Source organism: Drosophila sechellia, unplaced genomic scaffold (assembly GCF_004382195.2).
Source record: "Drosophila sechellia strain sech25 unplaced genomic scaffold, ASM438219v1 Y_48, whole genome shotgun sequence".
Classification (NCBI taxonomy): Eukaryota; Metazoa; Arthropoda; class Insecta; order Diptera; family Drosophilidae; genus Drosophila; species Drosophila sechellia.
Window position 1 is genome coordinate 25,761 of NW_022611436.1, and position 18,740 is coordinate 44,500.

Below are 18,740 nucleotides of genomic sequence, written 5' to 3' on the forward strand. Positions count from 1 at the left end.
ACATTTTTATTTTAGAAATTTTACACCTTTTATTGAATTATGCAATATTTGTTGCGCCCCGGGATGGGCGTAGTTCCCCCCGGCAGCGGGTAATTGCTATTTTATCATTTTATACACAGCTCACGCAACACTTCTTTTCTTTTATGGATTTCAGATCTTAATCTGACTTATGCACACCACCACTATTTTTACGCACAAATTTCCACAATTTTTTCGTATCACTTTTATCGGCCGGACATTGCCGGTCACTGTTCGGGCGCCAGTTAACGCAAGTTGCACTTGCATCAGGGTTCTCGGCACTCGCTGCCGCATACCTCACCTTGATATGACAACCAACATGCTGTGGTTCTCCAAATAATAGTCAAGATAGTTAAGAGGGTTCGAGTTTACGATTAGCTTTATTTTAAGATTCAGTTCGCGATCTGCTAGCGGTTCCGTTATGAGTCCGTTCGAGACTGACTTCCTCTTCTCCCGCCCCGCTGCTTTTATATACGCTTCCCCCGTTGACCCCTCTACACCACCCTGAGTGCGACCAACGGCACTTGTTCCGAATGCACACATACACAAACATGTTACTAGACAGGCCCCAAGTCGCCTGCTGACGGGGCCCGAAAACACGAGAGCCGAGCGCTGGTGAGTCCTGACGAAGAGCGCAAGAAGAGGGTTCATAACTTATATATTATAATATATATTATAATTTAATGAGTAGGCCTGAAAAGTAAAGTCATACTTAAATATACAATACAAAATCCTTATAAGGCTTAGTTAACTATTAAAACTTTCTGAAATGTCTGTAATATTTAATGCGAGTGTAAATACTAAAAGCGCTGTTGAGTATCAGACAATATCATCCACACAAAGTCATTTAGCGGAGGAGCAGTCGGAGCGCTTGCACAAGTGGATTTCAAAGGATCAACTCGAGAAACTTCATTCGGCGTTTCTAAACACTCCCGAGCGTCATGTTGGCATTGATGAATTGCGTATCATACTTGAAGAACTAGACATAACGTTCAATGATTCAATGTATACACGGCTCTTTTTAAAGATTAATCAGAATCGTGATTTTAAGGTGGATTGGAATGAGTTTGTATCTTATTTAATATTTGGCTTTCAAGAGGAGGATCCGAGCAGCCAAAAGGAGTCTTTAATTTTACCAATCTCCGGACCCCCAATGGTTAGGAAATCAGAACACCGTTCAGCTATATGTTGTTTGGCCCTCCTCAAAGCCAAATCGGACCAAATACCAATTGATGAAGTAACCGAGACTATTAACTTTTCCTTTGGCGGTGAGGATTCTCCAGAAGCTTCTGGAATGTGGGTCACGGCCAGCCACGAGGGAATGATGCGTTTTTGGACATCTCATATGGAACCAATTCGAACTGCATCGTCGGAAAGCAGTAAGTTTAAATAAAATATTTTACGTTATAAAAAACATATCCATTCCATTTTGTAAATATATTTTATATATATTATATCTTCGTTGAAACGATCTAGACGTCTACCAAAATCTGTCCTTCCCTGTGTGTATTTTACATCAATCTGTCGAAACTTCAGGAATTGTTAAAGATATGAATCGATATTCCCATATAAGATTCCAAAAGAAATTTTAATACAAATTTTTTTCTGTATCGTAGTATTACTGTTACGCAGTATACGTAAAGTGTGAATACTTTACTTTAAATTTTGCTAATTGGTACCACGGCAACACCTCCAGCTAACCGATCTTGGTGCCATGCCGATAGACATGATATAGGAAAAAACATATAATCGAGTAAATATATAAATAAAAGAATATTATGAGCAGACAAGGTCAGAACTTGAGATAATATTATAGTCTATTCCAGTCAGAACATACTCTGTGGCGGTAATGTCACCCAAAGTTGAATATATCTACAATAAATGAATGATACAGAAATTTGTAGTAAATCTCCATGAAATTGATAAATTTATCCGACTAATAAAGACAGGACTTAAAATTTTAATAAAACTAAGCTTACAAATAAATCCTGTGAATTCGGGAACTACTATAGACTATAGATATTAAATATATAACTATAAATTATTTATCAGGATTTTTAGACGAGTCGATCTGGCCATGCCCGTGTAAGCTATGTGATTCCGGGAACTTTAAAACCTTGAAAGTTAAGATTAAGCATGTAGATTCTAAATACTTTTTTTTAAGATTTCTTACCAAATCATCATACCTTTTGCTTTCCTGCCGAATCCATCCTGAAACGTAAGGCTTGGCCCTTATACCCGTTGTTTGTAGAGTTACTATCAGTAGTCGAATCAATCTGCCCTTGTCTGGCTGACCTTCTGTCTGTCCATCAGTCTGTGTGAACGTCTCGATCTCAAGAACTATAAAAGCAAGATGGTTGAGAATAAGAATACAGAATCTAGATTCATACTTTTATCAGTCTTATAAATTTCTATCGATTTTTCCAAAAAAATTTTTGAACGCCCACTATAACGCCCCAAAAGCGAACTAAACTGCCACGCCCTTGCTTTCGAACATTTTTCTATTATATTATACATATTTTTATTATATTATATTATATTATATTATAGGTAGGGAGCTCATCTTTAAGGCAACGATAAATTTCTAGGAACGTAGAGTGGAATCTCTCGACTTGACCAGCTTTTGATAAACTCGCTAATACCAATCGGAGATTTTTCCAGTGTGTGTCATAATCTTCACTGAAGACGATGATATCGTCAATATAAACGTAGCAGACCTTGCCAATATGCTCGCGCAAAACATCATCGATCATTCTTTGGAAGATTGCAGGTGCATTCTTCAAACCGAATGGTAGACGGAGGAACTCGTACTTTCCATTTAGAGTAGAGAAAGCTGTCTTTGGAATGTCGCTTTCCTTCATTTGGATTTGATGGAATCCAGAAGTCAAATCTAGGGTGGTAAAGTATTTGGCATTGCCAAGGCTGGCTAGCGTAGCGTTTATATCTGGGATGGGGTAAGTGTCGGGTATGGTGACGGTATTTAACCGCTTGAAATCGACTACCATGCGATATTGTTTTTCTCCGTTTGGTTTAGGTTTCTTCGGGACTATCCAGATAGGGGAATTGTAAGGGCTATTAGAGGGTCGAATTATACCGTCCTGCAGCAGTTCATCGATTTGACGTTCGACTTCTCCGCGCATGTTGACTGGGAGGGATAACTTTTAGCATAGATCGGGTCTTGTGTGTTTGTCCGGATTTCAGCCTTGACGGCCGTCTCCACGGACATTCCTGGTAAGGGGGGCTCGAAGATGCGGGGAAATTCCCCGAGAAGGGAATTCAAAATTTCTTGTGTACCATCTGGGTATTCGGCGGCGAGTAGCGGGTTAACGTTTATTGAAGCTCTCGCCAAAGAGGGATTTTAATTCCTGGGGTTATTATCAAACAATTGTTTTTCCTATCCACTATGGCTTTTAAGTCTTTGAGAGTAATATCCGAGTCGTTCCCTAGTGGTTTGAAGAATTTACCAACTAGGCGGTGCGTTATCATGATGTTACCCGCAGCGGACAGTACGGAGAAGGGTTTACGGACTGTGGTACACCCGGCTGCAAGTCTTCGGCTAATAAAGTTTTTGTTCGCCCCCGTGTCGATCAAAAACTTCAGCCTTTCTCCCCTCTCCGTAGCATACTCTAAGTACGGTACACTGGAGAGGCGTTGGTCATAAAATTTGCCCCTCCCTCAGTCTCAAGGTTATGTGGAGCATCTGTAGCTCCTTCCACGTTTTTCTGCGGAGGATAATTGTTGCTTCTCTCGACAACTTGAGACTCGTCATCATAGTAACCCTCGTGTGAACGTCCTTGTTATCTCCACTAGCCGCCGGGGCTAGCGGGGGTGGTGCCAATTCCATGTGGTACAATCTTTGTGCCTTTTGGAATGGGTTGTTTCCTTCGGACATTCTCTTAATACCGGAGCCTTCTTCCTGGCGACCACTGTATCCTGATTGGTAAGATTGACCCGACCGATTGGATTCCATTTTTATGGCCTGTCTAGGACCCTGAGTTCTGTAGGAGTTTTGCGAAAATCTGCATGAACTAGGAGAAAAAGGGGTTCGGAACGGTGGCCTGGCCTGATGTTGATATGGGCCTGCGAATCTTGGGGCACCTGACGGTTGATAGTTCTGAGCTGTGAAATTTCTTGACATTACATTCTGCAATCCCATACAAAAAGAGTAAGCCTCTGGTAGATTCTTCGGGCTGCGGACAAGTAAGTGTTTGGAACAATCTCCCCCCACTCCTCGGATAAAAACATCCAAAGCCTTGTCTCTATAGGTTTCTATCAAAGCGTTGACTACTTCACGAGGGTGGTTTCTGGCCTTCAAGTTATTTAAGATCAACGAGAGATGGCCATTAACGTCCATATAGAACCTATCTAGTGGTCTAGAACCTTGGGACATAGCGCCGAGCTCATGCTCAAGCGTACGTAAGTCTCGTTTGTCTGCGTAATGCAGCGCCAAGACTCGTTTTATGTCGTCCCAATCGTCGTCTTGGATGCCATAGGCCGCCAAGTCCATGTCGGCGTGTCCCCTTATTTTCTGTCTAATATGCAAGACAATTGACCTATACAGGGGTCTGGTTTTAATCAAGTCATAGTCGGTCAGTATTGACTGTGCCCTGTTTATCCAAGACAGGTAAGCCTCCTGCCGTCCTTCGAACGCCCGCAGTTCTTTGACGCAGTCAGGGAGGACCGATATCTCTCTCAGCTCATACTCGGTGCGTGCGCGCACCAGGGGTTGCGGTTGGTCGACCGTAGGGTCAGCGTTCCCGCGATCCTGTTCTAAAATAGCCAACCTATCATTACTTTTCTTAATATCTTCCTTAATGCCTGTCACCACGTTGGTCAGGGCATTGAGGGACTCGCTAAGAGCACGCAGGGTCTCTTCCATTTTGATTTTTAGTTTGCGTTGGAAAGATGCAGGAAGTTTTCAAGGTAACAGAATTCGTTATTACTTTACGGAAATGTGAGACAACGGTTTTAACCCGATAAAAAAGAATATCTGTTCTTCTTTGCTTTTTCTTTATTTCTCTAAATTTAGCAAATATGGCAATAAAGTTTAATGAAATATTTCACTCACCCTTGTATGCTCTTTATTAGTTTTCGTCGTTTAGGTTGTACCCCTACAGCATGAATATTCTATTGGGATAAGTAAAAAAAGGTGAATTAGTGTATTGTAGAGAATTTGTATTTTATTCATTTCGTTTCGGGAAATTGGGGAAATTGTACTATACTTGTTTTCCTTTGAATTGTGGTGTTGTGCATGTGTTTATACAATTTTTGTGCGCTATTGCATTTTGCAATATTTTTTCCTTGCGTGCGTGCTGTTACAGTTTTTTATTGATGACCTCTAATTTATTTCGGCACTGGGCACGGTGGTTCCGTAGTATCCCTTTTGGCTGGTTGCCTACTAAGGTACGGCCGCCACACAACTTGTTGGGCGGTTTTTTTTGGGTGCATTCCACACCACTTAACGTATCCAACAAGCTGCCACACACCACCTTATCACTCTGGGCGCTCATATTACTCGTACTGCCGCAGGTAAACTGCTGCAATGGTTAATTATTGGTTTATTATACACAATCTTTTGCACTCGCGAATTGGCAAGGAGAAAAAAAAAAAATTTTCCCACAAGCCGTACCGCCGCAGTGGGTTGATCGTGTTTTAATTATGTTATAGGTATCGTACAACTTTTGCGCTCGGCATGGACGACGTGGCGTCCTCCGGTAGCGGGTCGTTGTTTTATTAATTTAAATTAGGTCTTGGCGCAACATAGGTTTACATTTTTATTTTAGAAATTTTACACCTTTTATTGAATTATGCAATATTTGTTGCGCCCCGGGATGGGCGTAGTTCCCCCGGCAGCGGGTAATTGCTATTTTATCATTTTATACACAGCTCACGCAACACTTCTTTTTCTTTTATGGATTTCAGATCTTAATCTGACTTATGCACACCACCACTATTTTTACGCACAAATTTCCACAATTTTTTCGTATCACTTTTATCGGCCGGACATTGCCGGTCCCTGTTCGGGCGCCAGTTAACGCAAGTTGCACTTGCATCAGGGTTCTCGGCACTCGCTGCCGCATACCTCACCTTGATATGACAACCAACATGCTGTGGTTCTCCAAATAATAGTCAAGATAGTTAAGAGGGTTCGAGTTTACGATTAGCTTTATTTTAAGATTCAGTTCGCGATCTGCTAGCGGTTCCGTTATGAGTCCGTTCGAGACTGACTTCCTCTTCTCCCGCCCCGCTGCTTTTATATACGCTTCCCCCGTTGACCGATCTACACCACCCTGAGTGCGACCAACGGCACTTGTTCCGAATGCACACATACACAAACATGTTACTAGACAGGCCCCGAGTCGCCTGCTGACGGGGCCCGAAAACACGAGAGCCGAGCGCTGGTGAGTCCTGACGAAGAGCGCAAGAAGAGGGTTCATAACTTATATATTATAATATATATTATAATTTAATGAGTAGGCCTGAAAAGTAAAGTCATACTTAAATATACAATACAAAATCCTTATAAGGCTTAGTTAACTATTAAAACTTTCTGAAATGTCTGTAATATTTAATGCGAGTGTAAATACTAAAAGCGCTGTTGAGTATCAGACAATATCATCCACACAAAGTCATTTAGCGGAGGAGCAGTCGGAGCGCTTGCACAAGTGGATTTCAAAGGATCAACTCGAGAAACTTCATTCGGCGTTTCTAAACACTCCCGAGCGTCATGTTGGCATTGATGAATTGCGTATCATACTTGAAGAACTAGACATAACGTTCAATGATTCAATGTATACACGGCTCTTTTTAAAGATTAATCAGAATCGTGATTTTAAGGTGGATTGGAATGAGTTTGTATCTTATTTAATATTTGGCTTTCAAGAGGAGGATCCGAGCAGCCAAAAGGAGTCTTTAATTTTACCAATCTCCGGACCCCCAATGGTTAGGAAATCAGAACACCGTTCAGCTATATGTTGTTTGGCCCTCCTCAAAGCCAAATCGGACCAAATACCAATTGATGAAGTAACCGAGACTATTAACTTTTCCTTTGGCGGTGAGGATTCTCCAGAAGCTTCTGGAATGTGGGTCACGGCCAGCCACGAGGGAATGATGCGTTTTTGGACATCTCATATGGAACCAATTCGAACTGCATCGTCGGAAAGCAGTAAGTTTAAATAAAATATTTTACGTTATAAAAAACATCCATTCCATTTTGTAAATATATTTTATATATATTATATCTTCGTTGAAACGATCTAGACGTCTACCAAAATCTGTCCTTCCCTGTGTGTATTTTACATCAATCTGTCGAAACTTCAGGAATTGTTAAAGATATGAATCGATATTCCCATATAAGATTCCAAAAGAAATTTTAATACAAATTTTTTTCTGTATCGTAGTATTACTGTTACGCAGTATACGTAAAGTGTGAATACTTTACTTTAAATTTTGCTAATTGGTACCACGGCAACACCTCCAGCTAACCGATCTTGGTGCCATGCCGATAGACATGATATAGGAAAAAACATATAATCGAGTAAATATATAAATAAAAGAATATTATGAGCAGACAAGGTCAGAACTTGAGATAATATTATAGTCTATTCCAGTCAGAACATACTCTGTGGCGGTAATGTCACCCAAAGTTGAATATATCTACAATAAATGAATGATACAGAAATTTGTAGTAAATCTCCATGAAATTGATAAATTTATCCGACTAATAAAGACAGGACTTAAAATTTTAATAAAACTAAGCTTACAAATAAATCCTGTGAATTCGGGAACTACTATAGACTATAGATATTAAATATATAACTATAAATTATTTATCAGGATTTTTAGACGAGTCGATCTGGCCATGCCCGTGTAAGCTATGTGATTCCGGGAACTTTAAAACCTTGAAAGTTAAGATTAAGCATGTAGATTCTAAATACTTTTTTTTAAGATTTCTTACCAAATCATCATACCTTTTGCTTTCCTGCCGAATCCATCCTGAAACGTAAGGCTTGGCCCTTATACCCGTTGTTTGTAGAGTTACTATCAGTAGTCGAATCAATCTGCCCTTGTCTGGCTGACCTTCTGTCTGTCCATCAGTCTGTGTGAACGTCTCGATCTCAAGAACTATAAAAGCAAGATGGTTGAGAATAAGAATACAGAATCTAGATTCATACTTTTATCAGTCTTATAAATTTCTATCGATTTTTCCAAAAAAATTTTTGAACGCCCACTATAACGCCCCAAAAGCGAACTAAACTGCCACGCCCTTGCTTTCGAACATTTTTCTATTATATTATACATATTTTTATTATATTATATTATATTATATTATAGGTAGGGAGCTCATCTTTAAGGCAACGATAAATTTCTAGGAACGTAGAGTGGAATCTCTCGACTTGACCAGCTTTTGATAAACTCGCTAATACCAATCGGAGATTTTTCCAGTGTGTGTCATAATCTTCACTGAAGACGATGATATCGTCAATATAAACGTAGCAGACCTTGCCAATATGCTCGCGCAAAACATCATCGATCATTCTTTGGAAGATTGCAGGTGCATTCTTCAAACCGAATGGTAGACGGAGGAACTCGTACTTTCCATTTAGAGTAGAGAAAGCTGTCTTTGGAATGTCGCTTTCCTTCATGTGGATTTGATGGAATCCAGAAGTCAAATCTAGGGTGGTAAAGTATTTGGCATTGCCAAGGCTGGCTAGCGTAGCGTTTATATCTGGGATGGGGTAAGTGTCGGGTATGGTGACGGTATTTAACCGCTTGAAATCGACTACCATGCGATATTGTTTTTCTGGTTTAGGTTTCTTCGGGACTATCCAGATAGGGGAATTGTAAGGGCTATTAGAGGGTCGAATTATACCGTCCTGCAGCAGTTCATCGATTTGACGTTCGACTTCTCCGCGCATGTTGACTGGGAGGGATAACTTTTAGCATAGATCGGGTCTTGTGTGTTTGTCCGGATTTCAGCCTTGACGGCCGTCTCCACGGACATTCCTGGTAAGGGGGGCTCGAAGATGCGGGGAAATTCCCCGAGAAGGGAATTCAAAATTTCTTGTGTACCATCTGGGTATTCGGCGGCGAGTAGCGGGTTAACGTTTATTGAAGCTCTCGCCAAAAGAGGGATTTTAATTCCTGGGGTTATTATCAAACAATTTTTTTTCCTATCCACTATGGCTTTTAAGTCTTTGAGAGTAATATCCGAGTCGTTCCCTAGTGGTTTGAAGAATTTACCAACTAGGCGGTGCGTTATCATGATGTTACCCGCAGCGGACAGTACGGAGAAGGGTTTACGGACTGTGGTACACCCGGCTGCAAGTCTTCGGCTAATAAAGTTTTTGTTCGCCCCCGTGTCGATCAAAAACTTCAGCCTTTCTCCCCTCTCCGTAGCATACTCTAAGTACGGTACACTGGAGAGGCGTTGGTCATAAAATTTGCCCCTCCCTCAGTCTCAAGGTTATGTGGAGCATCTGTAGCTCCTTCCACGTTTTTTCTGCGGAGGATAATTGTTGCTTCTCTCGACAACTTGAGACTCGTCATCATAGTAACCCTCGTGTGAACGTCCTTGGTTATCTCCACTAGCCGCCGGGGCTAGCGGGGGTGGTGCCAATTCCATGTGGTACAATCTTTGTGCTTTTGGAATGGGTTGTTTCCTTCGGACATTCTCTTAATACCGGAGCCTTCTTCCTGGCGACCACTGTATCCTGATTGGTAAGATTGACCCGACCGATTGGATTCCATTTTTATGGCCTGTCTAGGACCCTGAGTTCTGTAGGAGTTTTGCGAAAATCTGCATGAACTAGGAGAAAAAGGGGTTCGGAACGGTGGCCTGGCCTGATGTTGATATGGGCCTGCGAATCTTGGGGCACCTGACGGTTGATAGTTCTGAGCTGTGAAATTTCTTGACATTACATTCTGCAATCCCATACAAAAGAGTAAGCCTCTGGTAGATTCTTCGGGCTGCGGACAAGTAAGTGTTTGGAACAATCTCCCCCCACTCCTCGGATAAAAACATCCAAAGCCTTGTCTCTATAGGTTTCTATCAAAGCGTTGACTACTTCACGAGGGTGGTTTCTGGCCTTCAAGTTATTTAAGATCAACGAGAGATGGCCATTAACGTCCATATAGAACCTATCTAGTGGTCTAGAACCTTGGGACATAGCGCCGAGCTCATGCTCAAGCGTACGTAAGTCTCGTTTGTCTGCGTAATGCAGCGCCAAGACTCGTTTTATGTCGTCCCAATCGTCGTCTTGGATGCCATAGGCCGCCAAGTCCATGTCGGCGTGTCCCCTTATTTTCTGTCTAATATGCAAGACAATTGACCTATACAGGGGTCTGGTTTTAATCAAGTCATAGTCGGTCAGTATTGACTGTGCCCTGTTTATCCAAGACAGGTAAGCCTCCTGCCGTCCTTCGAACGCCCGCAGTTCTTTGACGCAGTCAGGGAGGACCGATATCTCTCTCAGCTCATACTCGGTGCGTGCGCGCACCAGGGGTTGCGGTTGGTCGACCGTAGGGTCAGCGTTCCCGCGATCCTGTTCTAAAATAGCCAACCTATCATTACTTTTCTTAATATCTTCCTTAATGCCTGTCACCACGTTGGTCAGGGCATTGAGGGACTCGCTAAGAGCACGCAGGGTCTCTTCCATTTTGATTTTTAGTTTGCGTTGGAAAGATGCAGGAAGTTTTCAAGGTAACAGAATTCGTTATTACTTTACGGAAATGTGAGACAACGGTTTTAACCCGATAAAAAAGAATATCTGTTCTTCTTTGCTTTTTCTTTATTTCTCTAAATTTAGCAAATATGGCAATAAAGTTTAATGAAATATTTCACTCACCCTTGTATGCTCTTTATTAGTTTTCGTCGTTTAGGTTGTACCCCTACAGCATGAATATTCTATTGGGATAAGTAAAAAAGGTGAATTAGTGTATTGTAGAGAATTTGTATTTTATTCATTTCGTTTCGGGAAATTGGGGAAATTGTACTATACTTGTTTTCCTTTGAATTGTGGTGTTGTGCATGTGTTTATACAATTTTTGTGCGCTATTGCATTTTGCAATATTTTTTCCTTGCGTGCGTGCTGTTACAGTTTTTTATTGATGACCTCTAATTTATTTCGGCACTGGGCACGGTGGTTCCGTAGTATCCCTTTTGGCTGGTTGCCTACTAAGGTACGGCCGCCACACAACTTGTTGGGCGGTTTTTTTTGGGTGCATTCCACACCACTTAACGTATCCAACAAGCTGCCACACACCACCTTATCACTCTGGGCGCTCATATTACTCGTACTGCCGCAGGTAAACTGCTGCAATGGTTAATTATTGGTTTATTATACACAATCTTTTGCACTCGCGAATTGGCAAGGAGAAAAAAAAAAAATTTTCCCACAAGCCGTACCGCCGCAGTGGGTTGATCGTGTTTTAATTATGTTATAGGTATCGTACAACTTTTGCGCTCGGCATGGACGACGTGGCGTCCTCCGGTAGCGGGTCGTTGTTTTATTAATTTAAATTAGGTCTTGGCGCAACATAGGTTTACATTTTTATTTTAGAAATTTTACACCTTTTATTGAATTATGCAATATTTGTTGCGCCCCGGGATGGGCGTAGTTCCCCCGGCAGCGGGTAATTGCTATTTTATCATTTTATACACAGCTCACGCAACACTTCTTTTTCTTTTATGGATTTCAGATCTTAATCTGACTTATGCACACCACCACTATTTTTACGCACAAATTTCCACAATTTTTTCGTATCACTTTTATCGGCCGGACATTGCCGGTCCCTGTTCGGGCGCCAGTTAACGCAAGTTGCACTTGCATCAGGGTTCTCGGCACTCGCTGCCGCATACCTCACCTTGATATGACAACCAACATGCTGTGGTTCTCCAAATAATAGTCAAGATAGTTAAGAGGGTTCGAGTTTACGATTAGCTTTATTTTAAGATTCAGTTCGCGATCTGCTAGCGGTTCCGTTATGAGTCCGTTCGAGACTGACTTCCTCTTCTCCCGCCCCGCTGCTTTTATATACGCTTCCCCCGTTGACCCCTCTACACCACCCTGAGTGCGACCAACGGCACTTGTTCCGAATGCACACATACACAAACATGTTACTAGACAGGCCCCGAGTCGCCTGCTGACGGGGCCGAAAACACGAGAGCCGAGCGCTGGTGAGTCCTGACGAAGAGCGCAAGAAGAGGGTTCATAACTTATATATTATAATATATATTATAATTTAATGAGTAGGCCTGAAAAGTAAAGTCATACTTAAATATACAATACAAAATCTTATAAGGCTTAGTTAACTATTAAAACTTTCTGAAATGTCTGTAATATTTAATGCGAGTGTAAATACTAAAAGCGCTGTTGAGTATCAGACAATATCATCCACACAAAGTCATTTAGCGGAGGAGCAGTCGGAGCGCTTGCACAAGTGGATTTCAAAGGATCAACTCGAGAAACTTCATTCGGCGTTTCTAAACACTCCCGAGCGTCATGTTGGCATTGATGAATTGCGTATCATACTTGAAGAACTAGACATAACGTTCAATGATTCAATGTATACACGGCTCTTTTTAAAGATTAATCAGAATCGTGATTTTAAGGTGGATTGGAATGAGTTTGTATCTTATTTAATATTTGGCTTTCAAGAGGAGGATCCGAGCAGCCAAAAGGAGTCTTTAATTTTACCAATCTCCGGACCCCCAATGGTTAGGAAATCAGAACACCGTTCAGCTATATGTTGTTTGGCCCTCCTCAAAGCCAAATCGGACCAAATACCAATTGATGAAGTAACCGAGACTATTAACTTTTCCTTTGGCGGTGAGGATTCTCCAGAAGCTTCTGGAATGTGGGTCACGGCCAGCCACGAGGGAATGATGCGTTTTTGGACATCTCATATGGAACCAATTCGAACTGCATCGTCGGAAAGCAGTAAGTTTAAATAAAATATTTTACGTTATAAAAAACATATCCATTCCATTTTGTAAATATATTTTATATATATTATATCTTCGTTGAAACGATCTAGACGTCTACCAAAATCTGTCCTTCCCTGTGTGTATTTTACATCAATCTGTCGAAACTTCAGGAATTGTTAAAGATATGAATCGATATTCCCATATAAGATTCCAAAAGAAATTTTAATACAAATTTTTTTCTGTATGTAGTATTACTGTTACGCAGTATACGTAAAGTGTGAATACTTTACTTTAAATTTTGCTAATTGGTACCACGGCAACACCTCCAGCTAACCGATCTTGGTGCCATGCCGATAGACATGATATAGGAAAAAACATATAATCGAGTAAATATATAAATAAAAGAATATTATGAGCAGACAAGGTCAGAACTTGAGATAATATTATAGTCTATTCCAGTCAGAACATACTCTGTGGCGGTAATGTCACCCAAAGTTGAATATATCTACAATAAATGAATGATACAGAAATTTGTAGTAAATCTCCATGAAATTGATAAATTTATCCGACTAATAAAGACAGGACTTAAAATTTTAATAAAACTAAGCTTACAAATAAATCCTGTGAATTCGGGAACTACTATAGACTATAGATATTAAATATATAACTATAAATTATTTATCAGGATTTTTAGACGAGTCGATCTGGCCATGCCCGTCTGCCTTTCCGTGTAAGCTATGTGATTCCGGGAACTTTAAAACCTTGAAAGTTAAGATTAAGCATGTAGATTCTAAATACTTTTTTTTAAGATTTCTTACCAAATCATCATACCTTTTGCTTTCCTGCCGAATCCATCCTGAAACGTAAGGCTTGGCCCTTATACCGTTGTTTGTAGAGTTACTATCAGTAGTCGAATCAATCTGCCCTTGTCTGGCTGACCTTCTGTCTGTCCATCAGTCTGTGTGAACGTCTCGATCTCAAGAACTATAAAAGCAAGATGGTTGAGAATAAGAATACAGAATCTAGATTCATACTTTTATCAGTCTTATAAATTCTATCGATTTTTCAAAAAATTTTTGAACGCCCACTATCACGCCCCAAAAGCGAACTAAACTGCCACGCCCTCGCTTTCGAACATTTTTCTATTATATTATACATATTTTTATTATATTATATTATATTATTTTATTTTATATTATGTCTATGTTCACAAGTACTATTAAACATGTCATCCAGATTCAACATGAAGATCCAGTATACCGTAAACCCTCAAGTACCCCCAAAGCGTTGACCAAGAAGCCAACAAACAAATCAAAGAAATGATAAAACAAGAGATCGTTCGCAAATCAAAATCCCTTACTGTTCTCCTATTTGGGTGGTCCCCAAGAAGGCAGACGCCTCTGGGAAACAAAAATTCATGTTGGTAGTCCATTAAAGGAATCTATATGAGATAACTGTTAATGACAAATATCCCAAAAAAAAAATGCTCCAGCTACTTTTTAGAGAGTATGAATAATCTTCTGAAAGATTTGATCTACAAGATGACTCTATAGACATATTATTGTTTATTCCACTTCATTGAATGAGCACATTTTATCTCTAATGAAAGTCTTTTAGAAACTGAGAGAAGCCAACTTGAAACTGCAGCTAGATAAATGTGAATTCACGAAGAAAGAAACTGAATTCCTAGGGCACATTGTTACAAAAAATGGGATCAAACCAAACCCGAACCAAACCAAAGCAATCACAAACTTTCCACTACCTAAGACATAAAATAAAATAATTTTGGGACTATGTGGGTTCTATCGCAAGTTCATTCCTAACTTTGCCAATATTTTTCAACCCATGACCCTCAAACGATAGAAAGGTGCTGTAATATATATGAAATGAAAAGACTGAAATTTAAAGACTACGAATCATTTGAAACATCATACCCGATATCAATCTACCCTGGTTTTTTAAAGCCCTTTCTCTAACAACTGACGCAAGTAATGTTGCTATTGGTGCAGTGGTATCACAGAACCATAAGCCCGTTTGTTATGCCAGCAGAACGCTGAACGAACACGAAATCACCTTAGAAGTTCGTTGACTTTAAATCTATATTATTTTTTATTAATTGACACCATGCGAAAAATTCTTGTTTTGCATTGCCTTAACGTTTTTTTTTATTTAAATAAAGCTTAGAAATAGTAATAGCCGAATCTATGTACATCACAAAATAAATTTCGAAAATGATTGTATTAGAATATTTGTCATTATGGTATTCAGCTTGCGACGTGACAAAAATTAATAAGGCAGTGATTGTTGAGTGCTTGTGTCCGCACTTCGTGCCTCCAGATATGACTTTTGCAATAAGCAGTTTTAATATTATTATTTATTTTATTAATTTTTATTTTCTACTACGTATTATTATTTTTTATAAATTATTTTGAGTGGGAAGAATAGCGCGCCATCGTCATATTGCTACGAAATTGGCCACAACTCCAAATATGTAAATTAGTTTCTTCGATCAGAATTGATTTCGGCACGAAAATCGTCTTCTAGCACAACACGCACACATATACGCGTTCTCGTCTCTTGTTTTTACTCACACAACCAAGAAAATTATATTTTTAGATTTCTTACGCTCCCAGTAAGCGAGCGGAAAGAGAGCAAATTTGGCCTTCACCAAAACAGTGGCTGCATAGTGCCAAACCAATGCATGGCCGTTACGCATCTTGTTATTCTAGTGTCTTTGGTTAAGTGAAGTGTCTTAACGTACTGCCACAAATTTCATGATTTTAGGCATGCATTAAGTTCATCAGCAACAGTTGATCGGGGAATAACTGGAAGAGTCTGACGAAAATCCTGACAACAGAATCGTGGCCCTACCAAAAATATATTGGTTGTCACGAATATCTTTCAACGTTCTGTCCTGTGCCTCCTGTGCATCCCAAAAAATCAATATGAATACCTCTAGGATCTTGGCCATTGCGCTATTTTTGGCGATGTTGCTAATTGGTGTTTCGGTAATTTGCATGCTTAGTGGTAATTTAGAGGCAAAATGTAGAGTTCGCCCGCCTTCTAGCAGAGTCTATTCAGCTATTCCAGATGAAGCCAACGCTAGAGCATCATCATTGCCAAAAGCAATGAAATTAAAAACGTTTTTCCGGTTCCTTCAGGAGTATCAAGGAAATAAATTCCACCAGATCCACTCTTCACAGCTTCTATATAAGTGTCGTACGCAAATCTTTGTTGTTGATTTAATTGTGGGACATTTGTACGAACTGTTTCGGCCAATTATTCAATGTCGTACTGATGTTCTCTTTGCAACTCGTGGTTTAATGCATCGTGCATATGATGCATAAGATAAAAATTGACTGCCCATTTTATTTAGAAAACGTTTGTAAAGGAAATAGAAAAATTCTGTTTCGAGGATTTTCCAGGCTATTTTTGGAACCTTCCCTTTTAAACCTTCCCTAGACCTCCACGAATAATTTAAGACCAAGGTGAGATAAATCCGTTCAGCCGTTCTCGAGTTATACTATATTATATGATATTATATTATTTTATAATTATTATTATATTATATTTTTTTACGTTTACTTACCAAATCATCTGGTCGGAAGACGATTATCCTGTACCTTTGCTTTCCTGCCGTCTTCCACGCCCTTTTCTGTAACAGTGGGATCAGCAATCCATCCTGAAACGCGTGGCTTGACACTTTGTAGGAGTTGTGCAAGAATATTCTCTTAATGTTGTCGTTCGAACGAAAGATATATATATTATAATAAATATTATAATTTAATGAGTAGGCCTGAAAAGTAAAGTCATACTTAAATATACAATACAAAATCCTTATGAGGCTTAGTTAACTATTAAAACTTTCTGAAATGTCTGTAATATTTAATGCGAGTGTAAATACTAAAAGCGCTGTTGAGTATCAGACAATATCATCCACACAAAGTCATTTAGCGGAGGAGCAGTCGGAGCGCTTGCACAAGTGGATTTCAAAGGATCAACTCGAGAAACTTCATTCGGCGTTTCTAAACACTCCCGAGCGTCATGTTGGCATTGATGAATTGCGTATCATACTTGAAGAACTAGACATAACGTTCAATGATTCAATGTATACACGGCTCTTTTTAAAGATTAATCAGAATCATGATTTTAAGGTGGATTGGAATGAGTTTGTATCTTATTTAATATTTGGCTTTCAAGAGGAGGATCCGAGCAGCCAAAAGGAGTCTTTAATTTTACCAATCTCCGGACCCCCAATGGTTAGGAAATCAGAACACCGTTCAGCTATATGTTGTTTGGCCCTCCTCAAAGCCAAATCGAACCAAATACCAATTGATGAAGTAACCGAGACTATTAACTTTTCCTTTGGCGGTGAGGATTCTCCAGAAGCTTCTGGAATGTGGGTCACGGCCAGCCACGAGGGAATGATGCGTTTTTGGACATCTCATATGGAACCAATTCGAACTGCATCGTCGGAAAGCAGTAAGTTTAAATAAAATATTTTACGTTATAAAAAAACATATCCATTCCATTTTGTAAATATATTTTATATATATTATATCTTCGTTGAAACGATCTAGACGTCTACCAAAATCTGTCCTTCCCTGTGTGTATTTTACATCAATCTGTCGAAACTTCAGGCATTGTTAAAGATATGAATCGATATTCCCATATAAGATTCCAAAAGAAATTTTAATACAAATTTTTTTCTGTATCATAGTATTACTGTTACGCAGTATACGTAAAGTGTGAATACTTTACTTTAAATTTTGCTAATTGGTACCACGGCAACACCTCCAGCTAACCGATCTTGGTGCCATGCCGATAGACATGATATAGGAAAAAACATATAATCGAGTAAATATATAAATAAAAGAATATTATGAGCAGACAAGGTCAGAACTTGAAATAATATTATAGTCTATTCCAGTCAGAACATACTCTGTGGCGGTAATGTCACCCAAAGTTGAATATATCTACAATAAATGAATGATACAGAAATTTGTAGTAAATCTCCATGAAATTGATAAATTTATCCGACTAATAAAGACAGGACTTAAAATTTTAATAAAACTAAGCTTACAAATAAATCCTGTGAATTCGGGAACTACTATAGACTATAGATATTAAATATATAACTATAAATTATTTATCAGGATTTTTAGACGAGTCGATCTGGCCATGCCCGTCTGCCTTTCCGTGTAAGCTATGTGATTCCGGGAACTTTAAAACCTTGAAAGTTAAGATTAAGCATGTAGATTCTAAATACTTTTTTTTAAGATTTCTTACCAAATCATCATACCTTTTGCTTTCCTGCCGAATCCATCCTGAAACGTAAGGCTTGGCCCTTATACCCGTTGTTTGTAGAGTTACTATCAGTAGTCGAATCAATCTGCCCTTGTCTGGCTGACCTTCTGTCTGTCCATCAGTCTGTGTGAACGTCTCGATCTCAAGAACTATAAAAGCAAGATGGTTGAGAATAAGAATACAGAATCTAGATTCATAGACGCAGCGCAAGATTGTTGACCCACATTGGCATGCCCAGAGCCCGTACAAAACTATATTTTCATACTTTTATCAGTCTTATAAATTTCTATCGATTTTTCCAAAAAATTTTTCGAACGCCCACTATAACGCCCCAAAAGCGAACTAAACTGCCACGCCCTCGCTTTCAAACATTTTTCTATTATATTATACATATTTTTATTATATTATATTATATTATTTTATTTTATATTATGTCTATGTTCACAAGTACTATTAAACATGTCATCCAGATTCAACATGAAGATCC

At 39.5% G+C, this 18,740-nt stretch overlaps 4 protein-coding genes across 4 annotated transcripts; all 4 read left to right on the forward strand.

The window, feature by feature from the left end:
- The first annotated feature begins 735 nt into the window (after positions 1-735).
- LOC116803523 (WD repeat-containing protein on Y chromosome-like) lies at positions 736-2,088 on the forward strand. The gene has a single exon (XM_032727196.1). It carries the CDS (start codon positions 788-790, stop codon positions 1,409-1,411), a length of 624 nt encoding a protein of 207 aa, XP_032583087.1. The 5' UTR covers positions 736-787; the 3' UTR covers positions 1,412-2,088.
- Positions 2,089-6,521: 4,433 nt separating this feature from the next.
- LOC116803521 (WD repeat-containing protein on Y chromosome-like) lies at positions 6,522-7,197 on the forward strand. The gene has a single exon (XM_032727194.1). It carries the CDS (start codon positions 6,574-6,576, stop codon positions 7,195-7,197), a length of 624 nt encoding a protein of 207 aa, XP_032583085.1. The 5' UTR covers positions 6,522-6,573.
- A 5,129-nt stretch (positions 7,198-12,326) lies between these two features.
- On the forward strand, positions 12,327-16,647 carry LOC116803524 (WD repeat-containing protein on Y chromosome-like). The gene is made up of 2 exons (XM_032727197.1): positions 12,327-12,959; positions 16,362-16,647. Exons 1-2 carry the CDS (start codon positions 12,350-12,352, stop codon positions 16,406-16,408), a joined length of 657 nt encoding a protein of 218 aa, XP_032583088.1. The 5' UTR covers positions 12,327-12,349; the 3' UTR covers positions 16,409-16,647.
- A 100-nt stretch (positions 16,648-16,747) lies between these two features.
- Positions 16,748-17,750, forward strand: LOC116803522 (WD repeat-containing protein on Y chromosome-like). The gene is made up of 2 exons (XM_032727195.1): positions 16,748-17,428; positions 17,683-17,750. The coding sequence occupies exons 1-2, from the start codon at positions 16,819-16,821 to the stop codon at positions 17,748-17,750; spliced, it is 678 nt and encodes a 225-aa protein (XP_032583086.1). The 5' UTR covers positions 16,748-16,818.
- Positions 17,751-18,740: the final 990 nt, after the last annotated feature.